Source organism: Bombina bombina, chromosome 1 (genome assembly GCF_027579735.1).
Source record: "Bombina bombina isolate aBomBom1 chromosome 1, aBomBom1.pri, whole genome shotgun sequence".
Lineage (NCBI taxonomy): Eukaryota > Metazoa > Chordata > Amphibia > Anura > Bombinatoridae > Bombina > Bombina bombina.
Window position 1 is genome coordinate 391,108,849 of NC_069499.1, and position 13,230 is coordinate 391,122,078.

General features: G+C 39.0%; 1 protein-coding gene across 4 annotated transcripts in view; it reads left to right on the top strand.

Moving 5' to 3' along the window:
* The window catches only part of MBD5 (methyl-CpG binding domain protein 5), a 902,668-nt gene extending 898,634 nt beyond the window's left edge, over nucleotides 1-4,034 (top strand). For all 4 annotated transcript variants that reach the window (XM_053698283.1, XM_053698282.1, XM_053698284.1 and 1 more), the window contains one exon: nucleotides 1,509-4,034. In XM_053698283.1, coding sequence (XP_053554258.1) covers nucleotides 1,509-1,580 — 72 coding nt within the window. In that variant the 3' untranslated portion in view covers nucleotides 1,581-4,034. The remainder of the gene's footprint in view (nucleotides 1-1,508) is intronic.
* Nucleotides 4,035-13,230: the final 9,196 nt, after the last annotated feature.

Consider the following 13,230-nt stretch of genomic DNA (forward strand, 5'->3'; position numbering starts at 1 on the left):
TAGACAGCTCTGCTGTGGGTGTCCTCTTGCAGCTTCCTGTTGGGAAGGAGAATATCCCACAAGTAATGGATGAACCCATGGACTGGATACACCACAAGAGAAATAAATTTATCAGGTAAGCATAAATTTTGTTTTTTATTTCATATATATGTTGATGTTTCAGGGACAGCAGCGTTACACGCTTTGGCTTATAGCAACTAATACTGTCTTGAGGAAGGCTCTACATGCAAGCCGAAACGTCGACATATATATGAAATAAAAATATATTTTTTGCAAAGACCTGTGAGTGCCCTCTTTCAGTCATGAATTTCTATTTTACATTTTGAGGAGACACCCGGGCATGGAAGCTTTAACATTGGAGTGAGTGCATACTTCTGATGGATTATATATATATATATATATATATATATATATATATATACACATATACATCTTTAGTTCTTTGTTTCCCTTTTTTTTCTAACACCTGAGAACTCATATCTTTGAGTCCTCATTTTTTGTGGGGTTTTTTAAATAATTTTTATTACATAGTGTTATGAGTGTAACGTATTTTTGATGTGTTATGTGACAATTTTTTGTTTTGCAAACAGCTAACTGGTTTTTTTTCTGATTTGTAGCACAAATGCATGTTAAATGATGCTATTATTATTTGTGTTTTGGATAGCTTTTAAGTAACATTTATAAGGGCAGCTATACTAATGAACCAGCTTCTGTCTTCAATATTGTGATTTTTTTTTTAATCTTTATACTGACGCTCCATTCAAAGGTACTAGTAATAAATATGTTATTTGAATCTTTGTCTTCTGTATTTTGTGAAGTTTTATTCTGTTGGTGATAACTACTGCTTTATCATGTTACGCAAATGCTAAATCACTTGAAGATGACAGCACATCTGTAAAAAGCTGACTAGAAAATATCCCATGAACATCTCTGTGAATAAAGATATTTTACCTCATGATTTTCTCAGTTGTCACATCCAAATGCTTATCCAAGGGATGAGCGCATATCTATAATTTGCTAGCACAATCACTTTTTTCATCCTCGTTTCAAGTACGTTTATTATAAAATCTTGCAAGATTACTGTGAAATCCCACAAGAACACAGTAACAGTTTAAACTAAGCACTGATGATTCTGATTGGCTGTTTTTTTCACCATGCAGATGAAATTAAAAAAAGAGAAGATTAATGGCACCAGTAACTGCTCACAGAGCAGTAACTTTAGTAAGCTGATCTAAGTAACAAAAAACATACTTCATTAAATGTATTCTTTTCCCTGTTGCATTAAGGTTAAACGAGAATTTATACTGAGTAACATGTCCCTTAAAGTAAATATTGGTTAGCATATAACAGCATGTATGTTTATATTTTAAATTAGTGACTTTGTTTTAGTTATGTTTGGTAGCTCTCTGACTGCATGTCATGCACAAAGAGTAATTTGTGTACACAATTGTATATCACAGTTATTGCTTTTAAAATGTCCCTCATTATTTGCTTTGTTTTTGTCCTAGGTGCATCAAATTCCACAGAGGGATAGACATTTGAAGCCTCCAAAGCCAAAACGGAGAAAGATCTCTAGATAACATTGAATGTCTTTAATTATGATTGAGATCATGCACATATATTTGTATATTGGTATTAATATATGTATATCAATATTTCTATGATGATTGATAGATACTGCCACCTGCTGTATAGTGAAACAGTGGTACATATTTTTGCAATGAGGCACATGGGCTTATAGCCATCATTGTCTTTAAAAAGAAAACCTAAAATTGTGTGATTGAATGAAGATGCTTTTTTTATGATACTACAGTTGTCATTATGAAAATAGTGCAAATTTGTCAGATACATTTTCAATGTGTACATAGAAAATCTAGAATTTCATGGTGATACATGAATTGTAAATATTGTATAAAATTGTCATGTAAAAGCGTATTTTAATGCACACTTTATCTTTTACTGTACAGTAATGTACAAAAATTATTTGGGTTTCTATCAAGTGCACATTTTAAAGGTTACCATTGTATAGTGATAATAGTGATACAGCCTAAATACTTTTATATGATCATGTAAGCAATGCTGTTTTTGTAACTGACAGCAGAAGTCAGGCATGATTATGTAATAACCTTAACTATAACACTCACTCCATGCTTGTGTCCATTTCTAACAGTTCGGAATGAACCGTGCCTGGAAGCACTCTATTTTGTTTCAGGTCCCTGTAGGAAAGTGAAATCTTGCAAAATCCTAAGGGAAATGTGATTGCATGATAACTGCTTATATTACAAACTGCAATAATTACTTTTATATATTTTCTTTTAACCTATTTATCCCTTTATGAGCACATGCAACCACTGCTTTCTGCTCTTAAAGGAATGTAGGAACCTTTGGTTTTGTACTTTTGTTTTATATGCCAGAATCCAATACAAAATATCATATTTTAAAGCTCATCACAAAGGCAAACTAATACCAATGTTGTGATGTGAAAGACAAGACCACAGACCCGAAGTTTCACTGGTCTGGTGCATTGTACTTTCCACATTGTAATTGCTGGTGTTCCCATTCCTGACATTGTAATTGTACTTGTTTGGTGCCTGGTTAACTTCCAACAGTTTAGATATTCTGTTTCTTGTTTTATTTATTCATACATATGATGTGCTAGATACTCCTTCTTAATGTTTTGGTTGTAAAGCCACCCATAGAACTGAAGGGATCACTTGCTATAACCCGTAATAACAACTAAAGTAAATAATTGTAGCTTATATAGCTAATTTAATCATTGCTTCTATATTACACTAATAGTTGTGTAAAACAGAGTAACAAGTTATGTACTGTATTGATATTCAAATCTAAGTAAGCATGTATTTTCCATTATCATCATTTTAAAACCCATTACTCAGTATTAATACACAAAACGCTGAGGTGGCTGGACTCACTACCAGGAGCTTATTTTTTTTATCAGTATTATGTAACATATCACAGATTTTATTTTATTTAAAAATATATTTATACTGTTAACAGATTATATATTAATGTGGCTGAAACATGCAAGTTATTTTATTAACCAAATTATTTATATTACGAAAGTGAAAATGTGAAACAAAAAAAAAACAAAAAACACTACAAAATAAAAAGAATACAGTACTGTAACAAGAATTACAAACACTGACATTTGTAATAAAATATTATTATATGTGTATGTATTTATATATGTTGGTGTGTGCAGAGAAGCAATATGCACACACTAATGTGTGTATATATATATATATATACAAAATAGAATTTGCTATTTTCTTTTTCTTCGTCTAATACCTGGTGGATTACAACAAGCTACAGCAGCCTGAAGTCAAGATTTCTCTCTTCTATGAGTTAGGTTCATTTATTCTTACGTCATGGCTGGGCATCTTGACATGGTCTCCTTATGTGAAGCAATCTGTTTATTCAGTTAACTCACTTTGTGGAACAAGCAAAGTGCTTGTTATTTTAGATCCGTTAATGTTATATTTTTAATAGTCTGCATTTCTGCTGGAATTGTTTGCACAGATGTTTATTCATAAATATGTAAGCGTGTGTCGTTATTTTTGTTTGTTTTTTTAAAAATGTTTCATTGTTGTCTTTCCGAACTCTTCATTTGTGGCGTTCAGCCATTTTGTTGATGTTTTAATTAAATTAAGTTTGTTCTTCCTCACCACAGCATACTTTACATCAGTAGTTTATGTAAAGTATTTGTGTGCAGATTGGTTATAATAGTGTGAGGTGCTAGGAATAGTTTCTCTCAGTCCATACTTTTTTTTTCCTTCTGAGTTTTAATGGTTTATGTACACAGTCAATGTAAATATTGTGAGCATTACAGGTCATGCAGTGTTGTGACATTTTTAAAAATGTTGCACCAACTTTACAATTAAAAAAATGGTCACATACTTGAAATTCTACCTGTAGAGCCATTTATTTCTGTGTTAAAGCTTTTAACAGGTAACTTTACAAACAGTGTTGCAATATTTTTATTCAATAAATCTATATTTATCTTTTCTATGAAACTTGGAAAAAAATAGACATCTATCTGTTTACAATGAATTAATTTGTCCTGTAAAAGTCAGGATCAGTTTAAATACGCTGTAAAATCTACTTTCTCTTGAGATATACTATTGGATTACAGTATTCTTTCAGGTAGGTGCTTTCTTTGCCTTAATTACCGTTAAAGCCTGTTTTAACATATACAAAAAATTACAGTGCAGTCTCCTGAAACAAATTAATCAAAACTTAATAAATGTTACAAAACTGTATGCTATGCTTTCATACTCACTTTAAGTGGTGAGAGTCTCTGATCATCACATGTGAGATATATTTGCTGTCCACTGGGAAAGGAAAAACACCCTTACATTGCAGAGCTTTACTTTAACCCATCTCCCAGCATTCTTCAGTCATTTCTTAAGCGCACTGTGTGTCTGAGCTTTCAGCTTTGTTTTGTAAGCCTCCTTTGCTGATTTGCAACAGGATTAGGATCTTCTCAGAACCATCAATTCCCTCCTTCTGATTAAGGTGGTTTCTACTGGCACAAAAATTAGGAGCTTGTGGTTTCTTCTTTGTGACCAGCTCCTAAGAATTCTGAGGAGCATCTCCTACAGAACCTGGACGTGGTTTGCAGTCAAGTTCTATGTGGAAGCTACAAATGTGGTTTGGACTCTTAAGTTCTATGTAGACGCTACAAAGTCTAAGATTTTCTTCTGTCCTTTTTGTTCACTTTTCGGGACTCCACAAGAGTCACAAGGTTACAGCAACTACTCTTGCAGCCTGGCTTAAAGGGACAGTCTAGTCAAAATTAAACTTTCATGATTCAGATAGTGCATGCAATTTGAAAAAAACTTTCAAATTTACTTTTATCATCAAATTTGAATAATTCTCTTGGTATTCTTTGTTGAAAGCTAAACCCTAGGTAGGCTCATGCTAATTTCAAAGCCCTTGAAATCTGCCTCTTATCTCAGTGCATTCTGTCAGTTTTTCAGTTATACAGCTCTAGTTCATATGTGCCATATAGTGTCCTGTGAAGTTGAGTCAGCACTGATTGGCTAAAATGCAAGTCTCTCAAAAGAACTGAGATAAGGGGGCAGTCTTTAGAGGCTTAGATACAAGGTAATCACAGAAGAAAAAAAGGTATTAATATAACAGTGCCGGTTATGCAAAACTGGGGTATTGGTAATAAAGGAATTATCTATATTTTTAAACTAAAATATTTTCAAGTAGACTGTCCCTTTAAGGCGTATATCAGAAATACCTATCTGGTGGTGGGTAAGTCCCCTCTTGAGCATTTTACTGCTCACTCAACCAGAGCAGTGGCTACTTCTTGGGCCTTTTGTAAGGATACTTCTGTTGACCAGATTTGCAAACCATTTACCTGGTCCTCTTTGCATACTTTTGCTGAGTTTTAGCATTTCTTTCCGAAGATATGGTGAGTCCACAAAATCATCTATTACTAGTGGGAATATCACTCCTGGCCAGCAGGAGGCAAAGAGCACTACAGCAAAGCTGCTATATATGTCACTTCCCTTACCCATAATCCCCAGTCATTCTCCTTTGCCTGCGTTGCAGGTGGAGGTGAAGTTTTGATATCTGATCTACAATCAAGTTTTTTTATTTTAAAGCATAGTAGGTTTGCACTGATCTTTCTAAAGGGTCTAGCCTTAGCCCATGTCAGTCTCTTCAGTAGGGCAGTGGTGGCTTTTGAGCAATTGGGAACTTGTGGGGTACAATCCTCACTGCGTTTTCCCAAAACATTTTGATGCCCTATTTAGATAGCCTGAGTAAGTTTACTGTATTTCTCTTGTAAGATGTATCGAGTCCACGGATTCATCCATTACTTGTGGGATATTCTCCTTCCCAAAAGGAAGTGGCAAAGAGAACACCCACAGCAGAGCTGCCTATATAGCTCCCCCTTAACTCCACCCCCCAGTCATTCTCTTTGCCTTCTCTAACTGCTAGGAAATGGTAATGAGTGTGGTGACAAAAATGTTAGTTTTTTATTTCTCAAGCAAAAGTTTGTTATTTTAAATGGTGCCGGTGTGTACTATTTACTCTTTGGCAGAAAAGAGATGAAGATTTCTACAAGGAGTTTTATGATCTTAGCACTTTGTAACTAAGATCCACTGCTGTTCTCACAAGGGCTGAAGAGTACAGGAAAGACTTCAGTTGGGGGAACAGTTTGCATGCTAAGCTGCATATGAGGTATGTTCAGGCTTTATTTTTCTAGACAGACTGTGTTAATTCTAGAAAAGGCTGGTAATATTCCCATGAGGGAAGGGTAAGCTGTATTTCACTTGATTTACTTTGATTAAAGTCATAGAAGTTTCAGCTTGCTTGAAGGGCTTGTTTGTTACTGGTGACACCATTTTTAAAAGATAAAAACGTTTTTATTTTTCTAAAGGAAAGCATTTTTAAACGTTTTTTGTAAGGGACTGAGGGGTCATTGTGGCTTGTGTTTGGGTTTTTTAACCCACATAATTAATTAGAAAACACTCAGGTGTTTTCTTTTACTAGGCCTCAAAAAACGAGTGAGGTGGGAGGGGCCTATTTTCGGCCTCAGTTGTGCAGTTTCTTTTTCTCTGAGTCATCCAACTGCTTCTCCAAGGGTTCCTGCTGTGTTTGAGGGTTGTAAAGGAGGTTTTTTCCCCACAAATCGTTCTGAAAGGCAAGTAGCAGCCACAGCAGAGCTGTGGCAGGGTGCTGAAAGTCTTTTTGACTGGTTTTGATGTTTTTTCAATCCGGTTTTGCCATTAAGGGGTTAATTGTTTTTTTGCATAGTTGTGCAAAGTTATTAAGGCTGTAGGATGCTACTGTAAAAATTTCATTAAGTTTACTGCTTTTTTACACTGTTTTGCAGATCTTGTGCAGCTTTTTTTCTCTTAAAGGCACAGTACCGTTTTATTTCTAAGTGTGTTTTACTTTGATTAAAGTGTTTTCCAAGCTTGCTTGTTGCATTGCTAGCCTGTTTAACATGTCTCACACCAAGGAAAATCCTTGTTCAATATGTTTGGAAGTCATTGTGGAACCCCCTCTTAGAATGTGTCCCAAATGTACTAATATGTCTATAAATTATAAGGATCATATGTTAGCATTTAAAAATGGAGCTTTAAATGATTCTCAGTCAGATGCAAATGAGGGTTCGCCTTCTAGCTCTCCACAAGTGTCACAACCAGTAACGCCTACACAAGTGACGCCAGGTACCTCTAGTGCGTCAGGTTCATTTACTTTGTATGACATGGCCACAGTTATGAATACAACCCTCACAGAGGTTTTATCCAAACTGCCTGATTTACAAGGAAAGTGGGATAGTTCTGGGTTAAGGAAAAATACTGAGCTATCTCACGCTTTAGTAGCCGTATCTGATATGACCTCACAATGCTCTGAAGGGGTGAGGGATTTGTTATCTGAGGGAGAGATTTCTGATTCAGGAAAGATGCTTCCTCAGACAGATTCTGATATGACGGCCTTTAAATTTAAACTTGAACACCTCCATTTATTGCTTAAGGAGGTATTAACAACTCTGCATGATTGTGACCCTATAGTAGTTCCAGAGAAATTGTGTAAAATGGATAAGTATTTAGAGGTTCCGGTTTACACTGATGTTTTTTCCATTCCCTAAGAGGATTGTAAATATTATTGCTATGGAGTGGGATAAACCAGGTATTCCGTTCTCTCCCCCTCCTGTTTTTAAGAAAATGTTTCCTATATCTGACACCTTGCGAGACTCATGGCAGACTGTTCCTAAGGTGGAGGGAGCTATTTCTACTCTGTCTAAGCATACAACTATACCTATTGAGGACAGTTGTGCTTTCAAAGATCCTATGGATAAAAAATTAGAGGGTCTTCTGAAGAAAATATTTGTTCATCAAGGTTTTTCTCTTCAACCTATTGCTTGCATCGTTCCTGTAACTACTGCAGCTGCTTTCTGGTTTGAGGCTCTAGAAGAGGCTCTTCAGATGGAGACTCTTTTAGAAGAGATTTTGGATAGAATTAAGGCTCTTATGTTGGCTAATTCTTTTATTACAGATGCCGCATTTCTACTGGCTAAATTAGTGGCAAAAAGTTCAGGTCTTGCCATTTTAGCACGCAGGGCGTTATGGCTTAAGTCCTGGTCTGCTGATGTGTCATCTAAATCTAAGCTTTTGAACAACTCTTTCAAAGGAAAGACCCTTTTCTCCAACATAGGTGTGTCCGGTCCACGGCGTCATCCTTACTTGTGGGATATTCTCTTCCCCAACAGGAAATGGCAAAGAGCCCAGCAAAGCTGGTCACATGATCCCTCCTAGGCTCCGCCTACCCCAGTCATTCTCTTTGCCGTTGTACAGGCAACATCTCCACGGAGATGGCTTAGAGTTTTTTAGTGTTTAACTGTAGTTTTTATTATTCAATCAAGAGTTTGTTATTTTTAAATAGTGCTGGTATGTACTATTTACTCAGAAACAGAAAAGAGATGAAGATTTCTGTTTGTATGAGGAAAATGATTTTAGCAACCGTTACTAAAATCCATGGCTGTTCCACACAGGACTGTTGAGAGGAATTAACTTCAGTTGGGGGAACAGTGAGCAGTCTCTTGCTGCTTGAGGTATGACACATTCTAACAAGACGATGTAATGCTGGAAGCTGTCATTTTCCCTATGGGATCCGGTAAGCCATGTTTATTAAGATTGTAAATAAGGGCTTCACAAGGGCTTATTAAGACTGTAGACTTTTTCTGGGCTAAATCGATTCATTATTAACACATATTTAGCCTTGAGGAATCATTTAATCTGGGTATTTTGATAAGATTATATCGGCAGGCACTTTTTTAGACACCTTTCTCTTTAGGGGCTTTCCCAAATCATAGGCAGAGCCTCATTTTCGCGCCGGTGTTGCGCACTTGTTTTTGAGAGGCATGACATGCAGTCGCATGTGTGAGGAGCTCTGATACATAGAAAAGACTTTCTGAAGGCGTCATTTGGTATCGTATTCCCCTTTGGGCTTGGTTGGGTCTCAGCAAAGCAGATACCAGGGACTGTAAAGGGGTTAAAGTTAAAAACGGCTCCGGTTCCGTTATTTTAAGGGTTAAAGCTTCCAAATTTGGTGTGCAATACTTTTAAGGCTTTAAGACACTGTGGTGAAATTTTGGTGAATTTTGAACAATTCCTTCATATTTTTTCGCAATTGCAGTAATAAAGTGTGTTCAGTTTAAAATTTAAAGTGACAGTAACGGTTTTATTTTAAAACGTTTTTTGTACTTTGTTATCAAGTTTATGCCTGTTTAACATGTCTGCACTACCAGATAGACTGTGTTCTGAATGTGGGGAAGCCAGAGTTCCTTCTCATTTAAATAAATGTGATTTATGTGACAATGACAATGATGCCCAAGATGATTCCTCAAGTGAGGGGAGTAAGCATGGTACTGCATCATTCCCTCCTTCGTCTACACGAGTCTTGCCCACTCAGGAGGCCCCTAGTACATCTAGCGCGCCAATACTCCTTACTATGCAACAATTAACGGCTGTAATGGATAATTCTGTCAAAAACATTTTAGCCAAAATGCACACTTATCAGCGTAAGCGCGACTGCTCTGTTTTAGATACTGAAGAGCATGACGACGCTGATAATAATGGTTCTGAAGGGCCCCTAAACCAGTCTGATGGGGCCAGGGAGGTTTTGTCTGAGGGAGAAATTACTGATTCAGGGAACATTTCTCAACAAGCTGAACCTGATGTGATTACGTTTAAATTTAAGTTGGAACATCTCCGCATCCTGCTTAAGGAGGTATTATCCACTCTGGATGATTGTGACAAGTTGGTCATCCCAGAGAAACTATGTAAAATGGACAAGTTCCTAGAGGTCCCGGGGCTCCCAGAAGCTTTTCCTATACCCAAGCGGGTGGCGGACATTGTAAATAAAGAATGGGAAAGGCCCGGTATTCCTTTCGTCCCTCCCCCCATATTTAAAAAATTGTTTCCTATGGTCGACCCCAGAAAGGACTTATGGCAGACAGTCCCCAAGGTCGAGGGAGCGGTTTCCACTTTAAACAAACGCACCACTATACCCATAGAAGATAATTGTGCTTTCAAAGATCCTATGGATAAAAAATTAGAAGGTTTACTTAAAAAGATGTTTGTTCAGCAGGGTTACCTTCTACAACCAATTTCATGCATTGTCCCTGACGCTACAGCCGCGTGTTTCTGGTTTGATGAGCTGGTAAAGGCGGTCGATAGTGATTCTCCTCCTTATGAGGAGATTATGGACAGAATCAATGCTCTCAAATTGGCTAATTCTTTCACCCTAGACGCCACTTTGCAATTGGCTAGGTTAGCGGCTAAGAATTCTGGGTTTGCTATTGTGGCGCGCAGAGCGCTTTGGTTGAAATCTTGGTCAGCTGATGCGTCTTCCAAGAACAAGCTCCTTAACATTCCTTTCAAGGGGAAAACGCTGTTTGGCCCTGACTTGAAAGAGATTATCTCTGATATCACTGGGGGTAAGGGCCACGCCCTTCCTCAGGATCGGCCTTTCAAGGCCAAAAATAAACCTAATTTTCGTCCCTTTCGTAGAAACGGACCAGCCCAAAGTGCTACGTCCTCTAAGCAAGAGGGTAATACTTCTCAAGCCAAGCCAGCTTGGAGACCAATGCAAGGCTGGAACAAGGGAAAGCAGGCCAAGAAACCTGCCACTGCTACCAAGACAGCATGAAATGTTGGCCCCCGATCCGGGACCGGATCTGGTGGGGGGCAGACTCTCTCTCTTCGCTCGGGCTTGGGCAAGAGATGTTCTGGATCCTTGGGCGCTAGAAATAGTCTCCCAAGGTTATCTTCTGGAATTCAAGGGGCTTCCCCCAAGGGGGAGGTTCCACAGGTCTCAGTTGTCTTCAGACCACATAAAAAGACAGGCATTCTTACGTTGTGTAGAAGACCTGTTAAAAATGGGAGTGATTCATCCTGTTCCATTAGGAGAACAAGGGATGGGGTTCTACTCCAATCTGTTCATAGTTCCCAAAAAAGAGGGAACGTTCAGACCAATCTTAGATCTCAAGATCTTAAACAAGTTTCTCAAGGTTCCATCGTTCAAAATGGAAACCATTCGAACAATTCTTCCTTCCATCCAGGAAGGTCAATTCATGACCACGGTGGATTTAAAGGATGCGTATCTACATATTCCTATCCACAAGGAACATCATCGGTTCCTAAGGTTCGCATTCCTGGACAAGCATTACCAGTTCGTGGCGCTTCCTTTCGGATTAGCCACTGCTCCAAGGATTTTCACAAAGGTACTAGGGTCCCTTCTAGCTGTGCTAAGACCAAGGGGCATTGCTGTAGTACCTTACTTGGACGACATTCTGATTCAAGCGTCGTCCCTTCCTCAAGCAAAGGCTCACACGGACATCGTCCTGGCCTTTCTCAGATCTCACGGATGGAAAGTGAACGTGGAAAAGAGTTCTCTATCTCCGTCAACAAGGGTTCCCTTCTTGGGGACAATAATAGACTCCTTAGAAATGAGGATTTTTCTGACAGAGGCCAGAAAAACAAAACTTCTAGACTCTTGTCGGATACTTCATTCCGTTCCTCTTCCTTCCGTAGCGCAGTGCATGGAAGTGATAGGTTTGATGGTAGCGGCAATGGACATAGTTCCTTTTGCGCGCATTCATCTAAGACCATTACAACTGTGCATGCTCAGTCAGTGGAATGGGGACTATACAAACTTGTCTCCGAGGATACAAGTAAATCAGAGGACCAGAGACTCACTCCGTTGGTGGCTGTCCCTGGACAACCTGTCACAAGGGATGACCTTCCGCAGACCAGAGTGGGTCATTGTCACGACCGACGCCAGTCTGATGGGCTGGGGCGCGGTCTGGGGATCCCTGAAAGCTCAGGGTCTTTGGTCTCGGGAAGAATCTCTTCTACCGATAAATATTCTGGAACTGAGAGCGATATTCAATGCTCTCAATGCTTGCGCTCAGCTAGCGAGGGCCAAGTTCATACGGTTTCAATCAGACAACATGACAACTGTTGCGTACATCAACCATCAGGGGGGAACAAGGAGTTCCCTGGCGATGGAAGAAGTGACCAAAATCATTCTATGGGCGGAGTCTCACTCCTGCCACCTGTCTGCTATCCACATCCCAGGAGTGGAAAATTGGGAAGCGGATTTTCTGAGTCGTCAGACATTGCATCCGGGGGAGTGGGAACTCCATCCGGAAATCTTTGCCCAAGTCACTCAACTGTGGGGCATTCCAGACATGGATCTGATGGCCTCTCGTCAGAACTTCAAAGTTCCTTGCTACGGGTCCAGATCCAGGGATCCCAAGGCGGCTCTAGTGGATGCACTAGTAGCACCTTGGACCTTCAAACTAGCTTATGTATTCCCGCCGTTTCCTCTCATCCCCAGGCTGGTAGCCAGGATCAATCAGGAAAGGGCGTCGGTGATCTTGATAGCTCCTGCGTGGCCACGCAGGACTTGGTATGCAGATCTGGTGAATATGTCATCGGCTCCACCATGGAAGCTACCTTTGAGACGAGACCTTCTTGTTCAAGGTCCGTTCGAACATCCGAATCTGGTCTCACTCCAGCTGACTGCTTGGAGATTGAACGCTTGATCTTATCGAAGCGAGGGTTCTCAGATTCTGTTATCGATACTCTTGTTCAGGCCAGAAAGCCTGTAACTAGAAAGATTTACCACAAAATTTGGAAAAAATATATCTGTTGGTGTGAATCTAAAGGATTCCCTTGGGACAAGGTTAAGATTCCTAAGATTCTATCCTTCCTTCAAGAAGGATTGGAAAAAGGATTATCTGCAAGTTCCCTGAAGGGACAGATTTCTGCCTTGTCTGTGTTACTTCACAAAAAGCTGGCAGCTGTGCCAGATGTTCAAGCCTTTGTTCAGGCTCTGGTTAGAATCAAGCCTGTTTACAAACCTTTGACTCCTCCTTGGAGTCTCAACTTAGTTCTTTCAGTTCTTCAGGGGGTTCCGTTTGAACCCTTACATTCCGTTGATATTAAGTTATTATCTTGGAAAGTTTTGTTTTTGGTTGCAATTTCTTCTGCTAGAAGAGTTTCAGAATTATCTGCTCTGCAGTGTTCTCCTCCTTATCTGGTGTTCCATGCAGATAAGGTGGTTTTACGTACTAAACCTGGTTTTCTTCCAAAAGTTGTTTCTAACAAAAACATTAACCAGGAGATTATCGTACCTTCTCTGTGTCCGAAACCAGTTTCGAAGAAGGAACGTTTGTTG